The sequence below is a fragment of the Phyllostomus discolor genome, chromosome 5 (assembly GCF_004126475.2).
Source record: "Phyllostomus discolor isolate MPI-MPIP mPhyDis1 chromosome 5, mPhyDis1.pri.v3, whole genome shotgun sequence".
NCBI classification, from domain to species: domain Eukaryota; kingdom Metazoa; phylum Chordata; class Mammalia; order Chiroptera; family Phyllostomidae; genus Phyllostomus; species Phyllostomus discolor.
Window position 1 is genome coordinate 26,909,043 of NC_040907.2, and position 21,819 is coordinate 26,930,861.

The window sequence follows — 21,819 nt, forward strand, 5'->3', positions numbered from 1 at the left end:
CTCTTTGAACAAGAGAAACATGTTCCTGCCCAAGAGCTTTCTACTTAGTATTTCCTTTGCCTGGAATGCCCTTCCACAAGGTAATTTGGATTGCTCATTCCTTTACATCTCCCCTTGCCATATCAGAGAGGCCCTCCTCACTGTCCCATCTAAAATAATAATCTTATCCCTTATTTTACTCTGCCCTGATTCTTCAATAAATATTTGCCATTGTTATTATAAATATATATTTGGTTGGCCAAAAAGTGCATATGATTTTTTCCATAAAACATAAGACATTTTTCATTTTCACCAATAGCTATTGACTTGGATATTTTGATTATGTGGGCTATCTCCACTATTGGCTTCTAGTGAGTAGAGGCCAGGGGTCCTACTAAACATCTCCTAATGCGTAAGACAGCCCCACAGCAAAGACTTGTTTGGCCATAATGTCTGTCAGTAGTACCAAGAAACTTCACAAACCACTTTTGACACATTCAGTCAGTCACAGCACCTTCTCCATATACTGCACAAGTTTTTTTTTTAAGGTGTGCACAAATATTTTTTTGTTTCAGTTGCACTTTTATCTTTCTTGAGATAATAAAGCATATTATGCTGAAGATTTGCTTACCTTCCATTTTCAGTATTAAAATGGCTGCACAAAAATTCACCAATTTTGATGAGGGTTTTTTTTTTTTTTAAATTCATGCTGATATGACAGCTGTCCGATACAGTCTAACTAAATTGTTTCAAATGAAGTTAAAGACAACCAAGCACTACTAGCTTCATTGTATTGAAAAGAAAACACAAACTTTTTGGCCAACCCAATACAAACCCATATTAAACGGCCTCTTTTACTTTGTCCCCTTACCTATTTGGTTTTCTTCTTTGTAGTATATATTACTACTTCTGGACATCATATTTGGTTATTCTCTACTTCCTCCCATTAGATTAAAATCTTTGTAGAGAGACATAGGTTTGTTCAGTGCTATATCCCTGCATTCTAGAAGAATACTTAGCCACAGAGTAGGCACTCATAGGGACTAAATACAAGCCTATATGCTAATTTATTTATTTGCCATGTTGAGAAGGGTAATGAGATGGAAGACTGCTCACCTCCTAAAACAGCTGCAATATTTTGTTTGGGAAACTTAATCATCAGGGTAAGATGCAGTAATGGTTATTCTTAGACCAAAAAAATTCAGAAGACTCAAAAATGCTAGACCTTGGATTTGATTCTTCTCCATTCTATAACAATAACTTTTTCTTTAATATCTCAGCCTTTTGTTTATTTAAAACCAGTATTGTTTCTAGCATTGTATTAAGCATTGGCAAATTGAAAGAGTATATATGGCCTAGTTTGTTTGCCAGAAACAATTACAGGAAGATAAATTCTAAGCCATAATATACTGCCCCTAAATTCAGTAGCAGTGTGGGGATAATGTCTTTGTGGACTGGAATAAAAAGACTTTTATAAAAGGCTTTATAAAAATTGATCCTTGAGTTGGACCTTGAAATACTGATGGGGTTTGGAAGGTAGAAGGAATGGTTTTGGGATAACTGAATGTGGTAGTAGACGGAAATGAATGTGTACTTTGCCAGTACCCCCTATAGCTGCTATCCCCAACTCTTTTGGCACCTAGGACCAGTTTCATGGAAGACAGTCTTTCCACAGATGGGGGCGTTGGGGTAGGAGCCAGGAGGTGGGGCCCAAGCGGTAATGCTAACGCTAGCTTGCCCCTCACCTCCTGCTGTGCAGCCAGGAGGTTCCTAACAGGCCACAGACAGACCAGTACTGGTCCTCAGCCCTGGGGTTGGGGACCCTTGCCCTAGAGAACACCTTGCCTGGGGCAGAGAGTGGGTGTTGAGGTCTTGTGAGAGAGATCTGTTGGGTGTGCTAAAGGAATGCTTCTGAAAATCCAGGGTATTAGAGCTTAAATTTGGTGCAGTGGATATGAGGAAGGTTTTGAAGGTAGGAAGTGAAATGACTGAAACAGTGTTTTAGAAACCTAGAAAAAGTAGGTATTAGGTTTAGAAGAAGAAATTGGAGTTGTTAGCAATGGAAGAACGAACAAGTCTTGCTGATAGGACAAAAACAGAGTTGTGTTGCAAACTACAGCCTGTGACCCAACTACCTGTTTTTATAAATTAAGTTTTATGGATTGTCCATGGCTGTTTTTTTCTGTACAATGGCAGAGTTGAGTAACAGACCATTTGGCCCTCAAAGCTGAAAATGTCTTCTATATGACCCTGTACAAAAAATACTTACTGATCCTGGCTCTATAAGAATCAAATTTTCCAGTGTATTACAGCTATTAAATATTTAGCCTAATCTGTGCTTTACCAGTGATGAAACTAAGGCCAAGATGGTAGTACCTCCAAAGCCATACTTGCATTAAGCTGATGTCCAAGCCCAGACTAGTATGCAGCCTCCCTGACTCTCTGGCCAGCCCACTTTCCACTGTACAACTTATTGTCATTTGATAAGCATTGGTGAGCCATGTTCCAGTAGGAAGCATCTTGGTGGTATATCCTTCTATTCATATTTATACAGTTATATATAAGGTGTGGTTTAAAATATTTTCTAATGATTGGGATTGATTTATTAAATTAATTAATGCACAAACATTTAGCATACATAAAATCATTTTTAAAAGAACACTGGTACCATCATAATTAGTCTCTTATCCAGTGATGCTTGCTTTTGCAAGTGACAGTAGAATTAAAGAGAATCTTTAAAATTTGCTTTGGAAAAGTACTTACGAATTACTAGATGCTTATTAACTTGAAATTAGCACATGTTCTAAGGTAGAAGAATTACACACATATTTTGCCATCTACTTCAGCTGAGTTCAAAAGAGTCAAATTAACTTGAGCAGCGGCGGGGAATAGAAGTATTTGTATGTTGGCACCTGTGGGTATCACAGTAATAGGTGTGTGTAATGGGAAACCTCTGCTGGGGAAGATTCAGCCAGACACATACAATTAAGAATAATTGACAGGGTCAGCTTGAAAGCCAAAATTCAGAACCCAGAATTCAGAACTCCATGAAATCCTCAAGCTCTAGTTTGTAAATACTTCATTTATAATCGAATGAGATGACATTGCTCTTAATTTTACATACAAAAATATTTTAATGAAAGTTACAGACTTGGCCATGGAGAAGTGTCCCAAGCAGGTTTTTCCTGTATATTTTTTTCACTACTGGAGGAGGAAATCCTTGCAAAGATCAAGTTTTCCACATATACTGTGAATGATAATGTTGTTTTAAACATGAAACACTTCTGTTATTATGAAGAATCAAGAAATCTGTCAGAAGAGTTCTTGACACAGTTACAGGGTGGGTCCGTTTCAGCCTTGGTCCCTGAATGAACTACACCTTCAGTGTTTAATGTGATTAATGGATACAGTAGCAAAGGCTTGTTCTGTCTCTTGATGGGAAAGGAACAAACATGACTTAATTTATTCACCAGTCTAACTAACACTGTTGGGAATTGACACAGTCACTAGGTATAAATGATAAACATAGCAAATACATTTAAACAGGACCCACTGGGAATTCAGTTTGGGAATAGAAGAAAAAGTAAACAAGAACATAGAAATTCCAAGTGTATTTTAAGTAAGAAACAAGATGAAGATGGATCCAGAACAAAGAATAATAAGTGTACAATTAAATTTAAAATTAAAATATGAATAATTTTACTTGATCATTAATAATCATATGGGGAATAAGATGTATACTTGAAAAGTACACTAAAGGTAAAAAGGCCTTCTGAGGAAATTGAGGATTTGTCTATTTAAATATTTTATCTCCTAAAGAGTTTTAAAAAATATCTGGAAGGGGCATCTTCCTATGACTAAGTACATATTTGGATCTCACTTCTTTCACTTTCATGGGTTATGTGTGGGTATTTTGATTTATGTATGATTACACTGGAGAGTTAGACATACATTATTTTTAAAAATTCAGCAGGACATTTCAGGTTTCTCTCAGATACATACCATTCTAGGATTTAATGACCATTTATTTCTTTAAGAAACCAGCACATAACCTCTCAACATAGTGGTGGTCTGTGGTATTGCTGCAGTTTAAAAGAAGCCAGATTTTTAAAAGTCTTTTTCCAGGTGATATCTCTGAAACTAAACAGGATAATTCTCCCCAAAATAGACCCAGGTTTACATGAAATAGAAGCTTGCTAACTATAACTCCCATGTTTCTCCTACTCAGGGATGCAAGTGAAAGCAATCTATGTTATGGATAATCTTAAATCCACTTTGATTCTTTTTTTTCCTGATTCCTTTTTGAAAAGACAATTACTGATTTCAGTTTTTAAAAGGTTATTTTTAGGAACAAATTATTTGCCTTACACCTCAGGATGGATCAGGAAAATACTAGATTGAAACCACTATTCTAGATTGAAAGTACTGTATTGAAAATAATCCAGTAATAGCACTGGCCAGAGTACTAGTTTAACCTTTGTAGCCTAAGCATGAAAATAACTTAGGAAGACAAATACACTTTTTCTACCTACCTTCTCTTATGCCAGTTGATTGATTATTGTGAAAGTCTTATAATTGCATCTATTCTTGTCCCCACAGTTCATTTTTGTACAATAGTCAAGGGGATCTTTTTTAAAAAATAAAATAAAATTAGACATTTTATTTTGAGGTAATTGTAGACTCACATGTTATTATTGTAAGAAATAGTACAGATATGCCTTTCAATCATGTAATGTATATCCATTGGAAGATTTTACTAGGCCCTGGGGATACAAAGAACAGCAACGCAAAGGAGAAGGAGCAGCAGATAGCAGTCACACAACTTAGGGGAGAGGTCTGAGCTGGAAATTACAGAGTTCCAAGTCATCAGCATTTGAAGTCAGAGAGTGGTTGAAATTAACTTTTTCAGAACTCCGGAAATTACCTAACTGCATAACACAATTCTAGTAGGTTTTATTCAAGAAAAACAGATGAATTTCAGTAAGAACAGCAAGCTTAGTGGCATTTTAACTTGTACCACTTCCCACCTCCCCCTCCCCAGCTTCACAGTAACCTTGAAAACAACCTGGAAACTGTGGTGGCTGTAAAAACCAGCAGCCTAGTGCCAACCAAGGAAATAGAATGGTTTTGGAACTCTGAAAAAGCCCATCCTCAGAAAATTGTCACCATTTGACCTATCTGGCAACCTTCTAAAAAACTCCCTTCTCAGAACCCATCTTTATTTGACTGAGAGTTGAGCTCTGTCCCCAGAACATTTCTCAAAAACAATCAGTAATAATTGATTAACATGACAACTTCATCCATTGTTCTGAGGAAGCATTACTGGTCGGGCTAAAAAGAGATTAGCCAAAAAACTAAAAAGAAAAACTGGAATATGGGATGTCCATAGGAGGCTTTGAAAACCTCTGATATATTCCTTGGATTCTGGAAAGTAATATGCATGTACAGGACTGTGTGTCTACCAAGGAATGACTTCAGAAGGCTCCAGTCCCTCGCCTTTTGTTTACCTTGAGGCTCTGCACAAGTAGGAAATGAAGGGCAAGATCGTTGTAAAGTGCCTACTGAAATTGAAACCATGTCCCAACACAAACACAGAGCTGTTTGGCAAAAGCAGAGAGACTACTTGTTCAAGGCATTTAAACAAATATCCTGCATATGTTGAATAGGCAGCTGACCTCAGTAAAGTGAGCAAAGACTTAATAGTGGCCACAGATGACAATACAGACTTTACAGAATTATTCCAGGAAAGTCGCTAAATAAATAGCAACAATAACAAACCCTAATGAGGTGAGGGAATCAGATTTCCAGAGTTGCCACAATATATTATTTAAAATACCCACTTATCGTAAAAAGAAAAATGATACCTCATATACAGGTAAAGAAAAGCAGCCTATAGAAGCTGTTCCTAAGGACATCCAGATGTTGAACTAACTAGACAAGGACTTTATATTACCTATTACAGATACAGTCGACCCTTGCCATGCATGAGTTACCTCTATTTTTCGGACTATAAGACGCACCCCTCAGATTTGAGAGGAAAGGGGGTGCATCTTATAGTCTGAATGTAGCGTGCCTGGCTCGCTGAGCGGTGGGGGCAGCAGTGGAGCAGGGTCACTGCTGCATTTTCCTTCCAAATGGAGGTGGGCAGGGAGGTATGTCTTATAGTCCGAAAAATAGGGTATGTTCTATAATGGTCACTGCAAACACCGAATTAGCAAATGCTGAAACTATTACTACTAGGGGATATGGAAGGTTAGATTTCTGCAAGCTTCTTGTCACAATATTTTTGTCAGCTGATCATAACTTTGTTTTATGTGTTTTTCTGTATAGGGACAACTTATTTAATACGTACTGTTGCTTCATTATCACTGAACTGATAGCCAGTAGCACTATGCGCGAATGAAGCTTATTTAATACATGTAATTTTTTTTTGTAAGGCACATCACAGCCTCTTGCACTTAGAAACTCTAGATAGCACTTTAGTACTGCACTAGGGGGCTATTTTAAAGAGTGAAATCACCAGTAAAAAAGCACAAAAATGTAAAAAGTGACATTAAATAGAACGTGAAAAAGACTTGTTACACTATGAGAACTGAAACAAGAAGACAGAGTCACCTTGTGTGACCTTAGCTGAGAATATGCACACCAGGTGGCTCAAAAGAAGCAATGGTGGAACTATGTTAAGTAATTAAAGGAAAGTATGAGGACAATATCTGAACAAGTGGAGAATAGCAGCAAAAAAAATGGAAATTATAGAAAAGAACCAAATTGAGCCTTGGCTGGTGTGGCTCATTTGGTTAGAGCATCATTCTGTAAGGTTGCAGGTTTGATTCCTGGTCAGGGCACATGTATGGGTTGCAGGTTTAGTCCTCAGAGAGCATACAAGAAGCAACTGATCGGTGTTTTTCTTCCTCTCTTTTCCTTTCCATCTCTTTAAAATCAAAAAGCATATCCTCGGGTGAGTATTAAAAAAAAAAACTAACTTGAGATTCTTAAGTGGAAAGTACAGTAGTTAAAATTAATTTGCTAGAGAGACTCAACATCAGATCTGAATCTAGACCTAACAGATATTTATAGAAACCTCAATAGCAACAGAATATACATTCTTCTCAAATGCACGTGGAGCATTCTGTAGGATAGATCACCTATCAGGCCACAAAACACGTCTTGATAAATTTAAAAGGATTAAAGTCACACAAAATATGTTCTTTAGTCACAGTGGAATGAAATTAGAAATCAGTAACAGAAGGAAATTTGAAGAATTCACAAATATGTGAAAATTAAACACCTCAAATAAGCAGTGGATCAAAGGAAAAAAAGCACAAGAGAAATTAGAAAATACGTTCAGATGAATGATGAAATGTAACATATCAAAACTAATGGAATACAGCTAATGCAGTACTTAGAGGGAAATTTATAGTTAGAAAATGTCAGCCTCAAAAAAGAGTGGTTTCAAATTGATAACCTAAACATCTTCTGTAAAAATCTAGATAAGAGGAAACTAAACCCAAAGGAAGCAGGAGATAATACACATTACAGTGTAAATAATACATAGAGAATACCAAATCAATAGAGAAAATAGTAATAAAGTTGGTTCTTTGAAAAGATCAAAATTGATAAACTTTTAGTTTACTGTACAAGAAAAATACTCGAATTACTAAAATTAGAAATGAAAGGACATCAGTACCAACCTTATAGGAATAAAAAGAATTACAAGGGAATACTGTGAAGACCTACATACCAAAAAATTAGATTTACTTAAATGACATAGACAAATTTTTTAAATAATACAAACTACTGAAACTAAGTTACAAAGAAATAGAAAATCTGAATATACTCATGACTAGTAAAGAGATTGAATTGGTAATTTAAAAACGTAACCACAAAGAAAAGCTTATACACACATAGCTTTCCTGGTGGACATATACAGAAGAATTTACATCAAGCCTTTACAAAGTCTTCCAAAAAATATGAGAAGAAATGCTTCCAAACTCATGCTCTGAGGCCATTACTATCCTGATAACCAAAACCAAAGACATCATAAGAAAGGAAACTACAGCCCTGGCTGCTGTGGCTGAGTAGATTGAGCACTGGCTTGTGAACCCAAAGGTTGCTGGTTTAATTCCCTGCCAGGGCACATGCCTGGGTTGTGGGCCAGGTCCCCAGTTGGGGACATGTGACAACCAATCAGTGTTTCTCTTCAGGGCTTCTTTCCCTCTCTTTGTCTCTTCCTCCCCATCTCTCTAAAAATAAATAAACAAAATCTTTAAAAGAAAGAAAACTACAGACCAATATCCCTAATGAATGTAGCTGCAAAAATCCTCACCAAAAAGCAGTAAGACAAGTATGCAACATATAAAAAGGAGTATACACCTTAATCAAGTGGGATTTATACAGGAACACAAGGTTAGTTTAAATCAATCAATATAATACACCACGTTCAATAAAAGGATAAAAGCCACATGCTCATCACAAGATCCTGTGCCCTTTCATGTAAAAGCATTCAAACTAGGAATGGTAGGGAACTTCCTCAGCCTGATAAAGGGCATCTGTGAAACCCTACAGTTGACATTTTATGATGAAAGACTGGCTTTCCCCTAAGATCAGGAAGGGACAGAACAAGAATGTTTGCTCTTGCCACTCCTGTTTGATACTGTATTGGAAATTTTAGCCAGGGCAGTTAGTCAAGGAAAGAAAGAAAGAAAGGCATCTAGATCGGAAAGGAAGATGAATAAGTACAGTATATTTGCATATGTCATGGTCTTATATATGAACAATCCTTAAAAAAGTCATTTTTATTTATATACAGCTAGCAATGAACAATGCAAACATGAAATTAAGGGAACAATTCCATGTACAATAGCATCAAAAAGAATAAGGTAGTTAAGGAACAAATTAAAAAATAGAAGTGCAAGACTAGTACACTGAAGGCTACGAAATATTGCAAGAAAGTCTAAATTAATGGAAAACAGCCTATGTTCATGGATCAGAAGACTTAATATTGTAAACATGGCAGTACTCCCCATATTAATCTACAGATTCAGTGTCTCTCTATTAAAAATGCTACCTTCCTTTTGTGCAGGAATCATCAAGCTGATCCTAAAATTCATGTGAAAATTCAAGGGACCCAGGATTGCCAGTCCAGTAAAAGAATGAATTTGGAGGACTCACACTTTTTTATTTCTTAAGTTTCAAAACATGACAGTAATTAAGACAGTATGTTTCAGCAGAACTGATTAAAAAAAAATAGGCAAAAAGATCAACAGACTAGAATGGAGAGTCTAGAGATAAGCCCTCTCACTTAAAGTCAGTTGATTTCTATACAGATGCCAAGACAATTCAAGAGGGGAAAGGGGAATTGGACCATATGCAAATATTAACTCCAAATGCATCATGGACTTCAATGTAAGAGCTAAAACTGTAGCAACTTACAAGAAAATACAGAAATAAACCTTTAGGGTTTTGTAATTTAATTTTTTTAAAGATTTTATTTATTTTTAGAGCGAGGGAAAGGGAAAGAGGAAGAGATGGGGAGAAACAACAGTTGGTTTCCTCTCGTACACCCCCAACTGGAGACCTGACCCACAACCCAGGCACATGCCCTGACTGGAAATCAAACTGGGGCTTTTTGGTGTGCAGGATGACACCCACCCCACTGAGTCACACCAGTCAGGACAGGAATAAATCTTTAAGACCTCAGATTAGGCAATTGTTTCTTACATCTGACACCAAAAACACATGTGACTAAAGAAAAAATAAATAGAACTTAATCCAACTTTGTGCATCAGAAGACACCCAGGCAAGTGAAAAGTGATTCACAGGATGGGAGAAAATATTTGCAAACCATATGTCTGGTAAAGGACTTGAATCCAAAATATATGAAGAACTCTTACAAGCTAATAATAAAAAGACAAAAAATTCAATTTAAAATTCATGGGATTATTTTGGAGCAGTTTTATTTAGGTTTAAAGAAAAATTGAGTGGAAAATAGAGCTCCCATACATACCCTCCCACCCACCCTCAGTTTCACCTGTTAACATCTTGCCATTAGTGGTTACATTTCTTATAATTGGTGAACCAATACATTGTTATTAACTAAAATCCATAGTTTATATTAGGGTTCATTCTTTGTGTTGTACATTCTATGTGTTTTGACAAATGTGTAAATGACATGGATGTACCATCACAGTATCATACAGAATAGTTTTACTGCCTTAAAAATTTCTTGTATTCTGCCTTTTCATCTCTCTCCCCCCTCAGATTCCTAAGAACCACTCTTTATTATCTACACAGTTTTGCCTATTCCAGAATGTCATATAGTTGGAATCAAACAGTATGTAGCCTTTTCAGATCGGCTTCTTTCACTTAACAATATACAGGAGTGGACAAAAATAGATTTATAGTCGTAATGTAAATAAGTACAATAATTAATAAAACAAGAATAAACTTGGGGGGGTTGTGGGGAGTAAATGTAGACCACTGTACTTGAACAATAAAATAATGAAAAAATAAAATAAAAAAGAATAAACTCTTGTTTCACATACTCACAACTGTAAACCTACTTTTGCCTACCCTTGTACATTTACCTTCATGTCTTTTCATGACTCAATGCTCCCTCCCCTCCCCTCCCCTCCCTCCCTCCCTTCCTTCCCCCTCGGTCCTTCTCTCTCCCATCTTCCCTCCCTTCATGCTTCTCTCTCTCTCTCTGTCTCTCTCTCTCATTATTATCAAATGCATTGTACTCTGTTTAATTTTCCCCCCCGCAAAATCCATGGTTGGAGGGGTGTTCAAGTCTCTGTGTTCTATATTATATTCTGTTATCTGACGTTCTCAGGAGTCTAGTTCTGCAGCTTATTGTCTGTCCTTGCTTGCATTTTTGGAATGGCCTGTTTGCTTTTTATTTTTTATTTTATTTTTTAAAATTTTATTTATTCATTCATTCATTTCTTTTTAGAGAGAGGTGAAGAAAGGGAGAAAGAGAAGGAGAGAAACATTGATGTGTGGTTGCCTCTCGCACATCCTCAACTGAGGACCTGGCCTGCAACCCAGGCATGTGCCCTGACTGGGAGTCAAACTGGCAACCCTTTGGTTCTCAGGCTGATGCTCAGTCCACTAAGCCACACCAGCCAGGGCCCTGTTTGCTTTTTATAGTTTGGAACTTTGAGTTTTGGTGGGGTCGGTGGAAGTAGAGAGTGCTTTATGTCTGAGAATTCTAATAGGCCTTAGTTAGCATTTGTTTCTATAAATCAAAGCAGTTTTATGATTGCTTCTGCCTGGTGATTCACAGCTGTTACCAGCTACATCTTCTTTTTATTTTATTGTATTTTTCTCAGTTTGATGATTTTAGACAACAGTAGTGTTATATCAAACTCTAGGTTTGGAGGACAGGTTATAAATTCTAAAATGATTCTTCTTTTATCTTAACAGAATTCAGCTTAAGATTGACAAATAAGTTTTTCTATTATATCCCTGGTTTTATTGCTTTTTAAAAAAATTTTAGTCCACCCTTTCTCTCAGTTTTTAGTTCTTCAGGGGCTCCAACTTAATAGAAAATCTCAGTGCCAAGTTTCTGTTCTCAGGTCTGAGTTCTGTCATCTATCCGTAACTTGTAAAGCTCAGACTCTTAGTGACATTAGCAGCGACTCATCAAATTAGGGAAGATGTTCAAACTTAAATACTCTTCCCTTAGTGATTTATTTTTCGTTTTTGAGTGTTCAGCTACGCATTTACAAAAGAAAATTCATTATGTTTTACCCAGGATTTGCCACAAGATCATTTTCAGGCATTATCTTTGTTATGTCCAACTCTTTTATTCCTTATTCAGCATCAGGCCTGGCAGGAAGTTACGTGATCAATATATGTAAAATTCTTAGATAAGATGATATGTTTTCATCTTTGCCACCTGATTTTCCAGCATTAGCTACTTCATGCCTGTATCCTGAAAGTTTTGATACTGGTAATTTCAAATGTCATTGCTTGTGCTTATGCATGATTTCTATTTTTGTATCATTGTTTATCAGACTTTCACTATGAAGTAGATTTTGATAAGGAAAGATCTGGGGGAACTTGATAGGATTTTGAAGAGGCTTAAGGTGAGAACATGGTGTGGAATGAATGGTCCTGAATAGCCTTTCAGATGCTTCTAAGTTCTTGGCTGGTTCCTGGTTCCGCTCATGGTTCATTCATTTTACTTCAGTAAATGTTTATTTACTACCCTTAGAAACAAAACAATCAACATATTTCTTGTCTTCAAAGAGCACAGAGTTGGGGAAAACCAAAGGTGTACAGTTTTCTTTCTATTTGGACATAACCTATTGTGTGTTCTACTATTAAAACATCTCACTATAACATATTGGCTAAGAGTATGGACCCTGGAACCAGACTGCCAGGGCTAGATCCTGGGACTCTTACTATCTGTATAACTTTTGGCAAGTTACTTAATCTGTTTGTGCTTTAAATTCTGTAATCTGTAATTGGGGATAACAGTAGTGTACCTATATTGTTGGGTGGTTGTGAAAATTTAGTTTATGTAAACTTGCAGATCAGAGCCTGGCATAAAGTAACAGATGCTGTAAGAGTTAGAAGTGGTGGTGGTGTTGTTGTTGTTGTTGTTATTACCTTTCCAACTTCTTTATTTTTTCACATCTACTTCTTACTCTCTGCCTCTACAGTTAGCCTGCCTTCTCCTCTCTATCTTGTGGGCTGGTAAAAACTCACTTAAGTCAAACAGAGCATTAGGGTAAAAGAAGGAATATACAACCAGTATGTGTAGTCTCTCCCTTCTTTAAAATAGGTACGTATTTGCAGGTAGACACATTGAATCCATGCTGTACAGTTAGTGTGCATAGACAAAATACTGGACTAAAACTCACCTTGTTGTTAAGAGGTCTAAGGATAACTTGTTTTTTATCTTTCAGGGTTCTATTATAAATAATTTCATGATCAGGAGAAATCTAATAAATAGAAGTTAAACCAAAAACCATACTGATTTCAAGTCACGCCTTTTGGATATATATCCAAAAGAAACAATAGCAGCAAAAGCCTCTAATTCCCTATAAAACCCAAAGGGTAAATGCCGTGTTCTCCAGTCTGTCACTGTCATTAGCCTATATGCTACCTTTATGGAAATTAGCAAAAAGTACCATGTGCCACTATGCCCCTATTCACATGGTTGCCTCTCAGAGGTCTCCCTTCTTCTGAGAGGAGGAGCCCTATGCCAATACTCAGGGCTTTGCAAGCAGACTGAATTTAAATCCCCACTAACCTCCTTAGCAGGAGGTTAGTGGTTACCTTTGTGTAGCTCGAATCTGCACAACTTTTTTTTTTTTTTAAGATTTTATTTATTTATTTTTAGAGTGGGAAGGGGGGAGAGAGAGACAGACATCAATGTGTGGTTGCTGGGGGTTATGGCCTGCAACCCAGGCATGTGCCCTGACTGGGAATCGAACCTGTGATGCCTGGTTCGCAGCCCGCGCTCCATCCACTGAGCTACGCCAGCCAGGGCTGAATCTGTACAACTTTATGACATGGTTTTATTCTTCCAGTGTGCAATTTAGCTTTGTCCTAAACTCTTAACTTTATTTAATTCAATGTCTCATTCACTTAGTGCCAGTAAGTGGTAAATATTACTCTTTATAACAGGTAACCTTTTCCCTCCTCATATGCTCTGGTTGCTCTCACATTTAATAATTTATTTGCTCAATCTGTCATCTTTCTTTGGGCCACCCTACCCTTCACATCTAAACCCTGATATCTCCCCAAAACTATTTTCCTTGAAAACTTATTTTCTAACTCTAGTCCATCTTATTCTTCCTGTCTTCACTCTGTCTCACTTGGTCATCCTGACATTTTGTGGCCACTAAGTTATCATGTAACCTTTCATGTTGACAAATATTTATTGATGCCCCCCCCCCCCCCCCACCCCCCACATGTGCCTGGCAGTGTTGTAGGCACTGAAGATGCACTGGTGAATGAAACATTTTTGCTCTCATGGAACGTATATTCTAGTAGGTAAGATGGATGGTAAACAGAGATTTAATTATTTGATGCATGTGTCCTACTTGTCTTAGTAGGTAAAGAATATAAAGCCTAGGGATAGGAATCATATTTAAGAACAAAGAAATTATTTCAGTATCAGTCCAGGTACAAGGTATTTCCTAGATAATTACTGAAATTCTCAAAACCTTGTCAGTGACCTTCATTTTAATTCACTACAGCTGAAAAACATTTTGTGGCTTATGTTTGGTTTTTAGTGTGCTCTTAAGTTTATTGCAGAAGGTTGAGGACAAGCAGTATAATCATATTGTATTACTTATGAGGTGTTAAAAGTATATCATTTTAAAGATTTTATTTACTTTTTAGGGAGAGGGGAAGGGAGGGGAAAAGGGAGGGAAACATCAATGTATGAGAGATATATCAACTGGTTGCTTCTCTCAAGCCCTCAACTGGGGAACCTGGGCACTTCTAGAAATGCAGTCATATGTTATTTTATTCTAATTTGTGTATGTGGATTAGAGAATTTCTCGTGCTGTTTCTCAGCTTGGAGAGGTTATATGACAGCCTAAATCAAATGTTAGAATTCTTAATTTTTGACAGGAGCTTTAATGTGGTAGGGATAGTAGGTGGTGGCAGCTCTGGAACAGCTGTTTTCACGTGCTACGGAATTCTCATTTTGGTCCTTCATTCAGTGTAATTGTAAGTGACTGTGTGGTGGGCATTTCTTCTCTGGATGACCCTTCTGTTTAATTCAGTTATGGATGGGCATCTGGAGATTGTTTAGGGCATCAGTAAAATTTCATCTTCATAATGTATGATGAGGTCTTTTTTTCCCCCCTGAAAGCTGAATTTAACTTTAATTATGTTTTAGGCTTTAACAACTTAATTTGGCTTCCCAGTACTTGTTAGATACAAATTTACATTGAGTGATCTTGCATCTGAGAATGATCTTTTGAAATGCTTCTTAGTACTCTTAAGGTTCACTTTCTCCCCCTCCTTTAAAAAAAATTTATATATTTTATGAAAACAATTTTTAGCATCGCTTTTAAAGTGCTCTTTATTTGCAGTTCCTTTTTAAAACATCTTTTTAAAAAAGACAACTACAACTTTAATAGGCACACATTTTTTTTTAAAAAGATTTTATTTATTTTTAGAGAGGGAAGGGAGGGAGGGGGGAGAGATAGAGAGAGAGACAGACAGACACACATCACACATTAATGTGCGGCTGCTGGGGGTCATGGCCTGCAACCCAGGCATGTACCATGACTGGGAATCGAACCTGCAACACTTTGGTTTGCAGCCCGTGCTCAATCCACTGAGCTACGCCAGCCAGGGCCGGCACACATACTTTTTTTATTCAGGTAATAATTGACATATAACATATTAGTTTTAGGTGTACAACATAATGATTCAATATTTTTATATGTTGGAAAATGATCACCACAATAAGTCTGTCTACTTAACATCTGTCACCATACATAATTACACTTTTTTTCCCTGGGATGAGAACTAAAGATCTCTCAGCAACTTTCAAATATGCAGTACAGTATTATTAATTATAGTCATCATGTTATACTAAAACATAATAAATCTTAACAATAAGAGAGGTTCTATTATTCCTATTTTACAGGTGTGGAAACTGAGTAACTAAGTTACTGAAGAGTTAATGCAACTTGTCCAGGATCACATAACTAGTAGCTACAGAGCTAGAAAGAGAATAGACAAAATCAGGTTCTAGAATAATTGCTTTTAGCCACACAGTATATTGCTTATTAAGTCACTGCTTGTATTTGTAAAGATTAGAAAGCACAGAATTGTATAATGTTCAGTCTGTTAGCTGTAAACCTGAGCCTTTTAAAACTTGATTCATTTATCCATTCATCAGCACCTAATTAATGAGTGTCTTCTGTGTTCCAGACACTGTTAAGTGCTGAGTTTTGAACAAGGTGTACATAGCCCTTGACCTCATGGATTTGATATTCTAGCAGAGAAGACAGATGCTAATAAGTTGTTCAACTAATGATTGAATTACAGTTGTGATAAATGCTACAGAAGAGGAATTTAAAAGTAGAGTTTTTGACAGGGATTCTAATGTATTTTTAGAGGAGGATTCTATGAGACAGTGACATTTGAGCGAAGTTTGAAAGAAGCCTTGTGGTGGCTACCTTGAGGGTATGATTAAAATTAGCGACTTAGAACCGTGGATGAGCATAGCACCCTGTAAGGGAGAACTAAAGTCTGTATACCTCATTTGCCCTTATGACATCTCAGTGGTCTTGAAATGATCAGTTTTGTGTATTTGGTGCCTGATAAAATTGACACTTACAATGCTGAAACAGTAATGCAGTGTATTATGTTCTTTACATTCTGTTTATTAAGATAGGAAAGTGATGCGATAGTGCGATAGTGAGAAAAGGGTCTTTAGAGATTTTATTCTGTTTGACCAGTATACAGAAAAGCCCCAGAAAATCCTACTGATTTGCTCAGGAGTTTTTTGTTTTCTTTTTTAAAAGATTCTCATAAATAATGCAAATTAAAAATACAAATTTCTAAAGGTGTTTCAGCTATTTGAAAAACTCACCCACAAGGTTTTTTTCCTTATTTGTATGAGAAAATGACATAGCATTTACATTTAAAACAGGGTCTTAGTTGTCTTCTTTTAGCCCTACTGGCAGCAAGGTTAAGCCCTTTATTTTCCTACTAGATTAACTAGAGTGACTTGAATAAAATTGAAAATGAACAAAAGAAAGAAAATACAGGGGAAAAATGATGGTACTTTAGCTGAAAATAACCTAAAGTTAATCTGCATAATTTGACTCATTTATGTAGCAGTGGCGTTCATGAGTAATTTTTTTATAACTGCACTAAAATATTTTTATCTGTGTGGGACTGCAGTGGAACTTCTTATATTATCTGTTCTATTCTCTATTTAATAATTTTCTTATATGAAATATTTCATTCCATAAGAATCAGCCATTAGGTCATTAAAGTGTATAGGAAAGTCACCATTTCTTTTTGACTTAGTCATCTCATTTTTGATAGATTGCAAAGGTTGACTGCAAGGAAATACTAGACATCATATGTAATTTGGAATCCGAGGGTCAGGATAACACAGCATTTGTTCTTTGTACGACCTACCTTACGCAGCAGCTCCAAACTGCAAATGTACATTGTTCTTGGTAAGTATATTTACGTTTTATTCCCTTTGTTAGCCCATAGCATAGCAGTTAGGGTGTATGTAAAACATTGGTTTGTTCCAAATTTTAAGTCCAAACAAATTAAATGATGACTTGTGAATAAACTTTTGTTTATAAGCTAGCCCACTTAATTAATGATGTCATTGATTTAATCTTTTCTGGAAGGGTCCAAAAATAAAGGGAAAAAATTTGAGCTTATCTTCATCATTCCATAGAGGGTTGTTCGTTAACTCCAATATGTGCCTTTTTCTTTGAAGATAAAATTATGTCAGTACAAAACAAATTGATGTTAGATTGTTTTCCTTTACATTATTATATCAGAATTCTGGTAGTCACTTTCTGTCTCTTATTTGGAAACACATTGGTTATCTAGGTTTTTAGGTCAAACTTCCAGTAGAGAAGGTAATCCATTTGAATAGTAATTTCTTTTGTAACTTTGCTACCATATAGCAGAAATGCATTATTTTGGTTTTAATTCAATTTGTATCTTGTTTGCCTGCTGAGTACTTAGTTATTAAATAGGAAACAGTAGGTATAACCCATGGTTCTTTTCATTCTAACTGTACTGAATCAGTTTGGTCCAGAAGACAAACTTGGTACATAGGAAACCTCTAAAATGCAAGAGTCTGTCAATAAGAAATCAGGTTAGTGGTATCAGTAATTTTATGGGAGGTTAGAAAAAGATGCTCGCTGTACGCCAGTGTCAGGAAGGAGGTAGTATTTGAGCTTTAATTCAAAGAATGGGTTAGATTTGCATAATCTTGATTAGAGGAACCTTGAGTATTTTAGAAACTAAAGATGACTTTAGAAACAAAATTAAGAAGTAAAGATGAAGTTGGGAATGAGCATTTTGTTTATAGGAAAACCTAGTAAACCTTTTTGTATATTCAGCCTTCATTCATCTCCGTCTGGAATGTCTGTGTGTATTTGTATTAATTTTATGTTATTAGCATTTTGTATATCGCTATATTTTTGTTTACTGTTTTACATAGAAATATTATTTGTGTACTGTAAATTATCTCACTCAGTCCTCACAGTAATCATTGCACAGATGAGGAAGGCGAAGGCAGTGGAGGCTCAGCGGGATCAGAGAAGTCTTGTGATTGCCCAAGGTCTCAGGGCTCATGTGGCAGAGCCTCAACTCGGGGCTTTTTGACTCCTACCTAATCTGGGTGTCTTCTTGGCACAACCAGAATCCAGTTTGAAGTCTTTACCACCAAACCCACTATGCCAGAATTGTATCTCCTATGAGAAAGGAAATAGTGGGATAGGGACTTAAGTGTACTTTGTATAATGATCGCTGTGGGCATTTTGTTAGGAAACCGAAAAAGAAGTGATATAAATTTTCAAAACTCTTAAGTAGCAGTGAGGTTTTTGATTACTTAATCAAAGACAGGTTTTTTTTTCATGCATTAAAGATTAAAGATTTTAGCTTCAGCAAAACATGTATTCACTTAAAAGAACAAACTCCTATTTTTCTTTTGTTTTTCACAATTTTTTATTGTTCAAGTCCAGTTTGTCTCCATCCCCCCGCCCCCCCCCCCCCCCCCCCCCGCCAAACTCCTATTTTTCTTATCACAGCTAATCCCTTTGCCTCTAATGAAAACAATAACTGCTAGTTATTAGTTAGGTTTTCAGTGCAAAGCATACATTAAATCCCATATGGGATGGGTTAGAAAGTGTTTTCAAACCCAGTCACACAGTTCTTATCTAATAACCCTGATACAGCTTCCCTTTCACAGTGACCCATGCTTTTTTTCCTTCTCCACTCAGCTGCCATTAGCCCTGTTAAGGATGTTAGTGGCTCTAGGATTAATGCTCTTCCCCTGTAGCAGGAAAGGATTAACAGTGATTTCCCTCTTGTTGGACTCCTGAGGAGCTATAATGAGTAAAGGAAAGAAAGTCTTAAGTCATTTCACACTTTGTTAAAAGTAAGCTTGTTTCAAGTAATTTAAAGATAAATAGAATCTAAAATTTCAGAATCTGGAAGCTTTTTGTTTATCCTTCTATTGTTTTCAATTTTTAAAGTGGTATTTTTTATGAGATATTTGTAAAAATATGACAATAATGTTGGATATCATAATAACAAGACACTTTAAAAAATATTTATTTTCAGAGAGGGGAAGAGAGGGAGAAAGAGAAGGAGAGAAACATCGATGTGCAAGAGACATTGATTAGTTGCCTCTTGTGCACCCCCAGCCTGGGACCTGGCCTACAACCCAGGCAACTGGCCTGACCAGGAATCAAACCTGAAACTTTTTGGTTTCTAGGGTGACACCCAACCTACTGAGCTATACCATTCATGGCAGCAGTCACTTAATTTTAAAACATATATACATACTAGAATTTATTTATTGTAAATGTCATTTTTTAAAAATTTTATTTTAATTGTTGTTGAAGTACAATTTTCTGTCTTTTACTCCCATCCCAGCCCTTCCCACCTCCGTCCCATTTCCACCTGCCCCTAGTTTTTGTCCATGTGTTCTTTATACTTGTTCCTGTAAACCCTTCCCTTCTTCAATGTAATCATCATGGAAGATAATATTTGACACGTAAATTCTGTAACTATCACCCAAAACAGTTTTTTATTTTTACAGAAATTTCCTTCAGAGACATTTACAAACCACATTAAAATACATTATTTTATAGCAGTGATCACAGTATTGATCTCACAAGGTTTATTAATTTTTCTAAAAGATTTTAGAGCCCTGGCGGGCGTAGCTCAGTGGATTGAGCGCAGGCTGCGAACCAAAGCATCGCAGGTTCGATTCCCAGTCAGGGCACATGCCTGGGTCGCAGGCCACGGCCCCCAGCAACCACACATTGATGTTTCTCTCTCCCTGTCTCTCTCTCTCTCTCTCTCTCTCTCTCTCTCTCTCTCTCTCTCTCTCTCTCTCTCTCTCTCTCTCTCTCTCTCTCCCTCCCTCCCCTCTCTAAAAATAAATAAATAAAATCTTAAAAAAAAAGATTTTATTTAGAGAGGGGGGAATGGTGCGAGAAAGAGAGGGAGAGAAACATCGATGTGTGGTTGCCTCTCACATGCCCCCAACTGGGGACCTGGCCCAAAATGCAGGCATGTGTCCTGATGGGAATGTAACCTGTGACCCTTTGGTTCACTAACTGGCACTCAATCCACTGAGCCACATTAGCCAGGGTGCTTTTTTTCTTTTTCTTTTTAACCGTTTCCACCTCTAATTTTTTATCATCTGCGAAAATCAAAGAACTGCCAGAAGAATGAGTTTTATATAGATGTCTAGCCATGGTAATGTAATTAGAGTAGCCAAGCGAGTGAGAAGGATAACCATTTTGAATGGGACAGTGTAATTCCCACTGCTTACTTAAAAATAATGTCATTGGGTTCAATCACACTAAGCTTTCAGCGAGTATTTGATAGGGGTTGGCCTTTACTTCTGTAATTTCTCTGAGCTTAAACTTTATATATTGTATATTTGTATGTCTTCAGATGTAATTTTCTGTCTGTTCTCTCCTAACTAGACTGTGATATACCAGGGTCACCATGTATCAATATGTTATGTACTTCACAGTTGAGTTCCCTGTACCTGGTGAAGACCACTTATCTACATGTGTTTAGTGTAACTGAATTTTGTAGAAAAAGAGAGGTCATGAGGATCAACTTCTCATATTTTCAGGAGCCTCCTTCATGGCATGATCATTCCTTAATTCCACAAAGTTTTTTTTTTCCCCACCTCATTTCTAAAATGCCTAAATTCTGGACCTTCGTGTGGCATGTTAACTCAACTTTATGGGCTTCCTGCTGTGCAGAAACACAGTGTAGTTTAAAGTTCTTGCTTAATAGCCACATCGCTGCCAGAATGCATTTCCTCCTATATATAGAAACAAATTTCCTTTCCTGTTTTATGAATTTGTAGTATGTTGACTTGAGGTAGACACTGAGCTAATTTTAGAATGTGGTAAGTCATTTGAACATTGGAGGCATCTATATAGTAGAATCATTTTTCGTATATTCTTTAATGGTTGTCTAATTTTAAAAATCACATTACTGCACTCATTGAAGAAGTATTAGTCCAAGTGCATGGACTAATGCACTGCATCCATGCACCCAAGTGCATGGGTGACCCAACAGTCTACATGTTACGATTTATTAGTGTTTCATTGCTCAGGTGTGCAGATTTGATTGGGTGATTAAAGTCATATACTGACATTCTCACGAGTAATTTATGGGTTATCATGGTTTCAGGTTCATTTGACATGTTTGGGTGGGTAATTGTCTTAAATTTGTGAATTGTAATGTGAAAATATGTATACAAATATAAAATACCCTTTTTAAAAAGATTTAAATTTTTTAGAGAGGGGAAGGGAGGGAGAAGGAGAGGGAGAGAAACATCAATTTGTGGCCATCTCTTGCACACTCCCCACTGGGGACACGGTCCTCAACCCAGGCATGTGCCCTAGACCGAGAATCAAACTGGCGACCCTATGATTCACAGGCTGGCACTCAACCACTAAGCCACACCAGCCAGGGCCAAAATACCCTTTTTTGGTCATGGTTATTTGAAGTTAAAATAATGAGAGCCTGAAATATTTAATTTGGAATAAACCAAGCCCTAGACATTCTGATATTTTTTTAATGATCAGAGACCTTAATTCTCAATCTGCCTTTTATCAC

General features: G+C 36.7%; 1 protein-coding gene across 2 annotated transcripts in view; it reads left to right on the forward strand.

Moving 5' to 3' along the window:
- The window catches only part of RLF (RLF zinc finger), an 83,115-nt gene that overhangs the window by 48,513 nt on the left and 12,783 nt on the right, over nucleotides 1–21,819 (forward strand). For both annotated transcript variants that reach the window (XM_028512473.2, XM_036025829.1), the window contains one exon: nucleotides 17,017–17,153. In XM_028512473.2, the coding sequence (XP_028368274.1) occupies nucleotides 17,017–17,153 (137 nt within the window). The remainder of the gene's footprint in view (nucleotides 1–17,016; nucleotides 17,154–21,819) is intronic.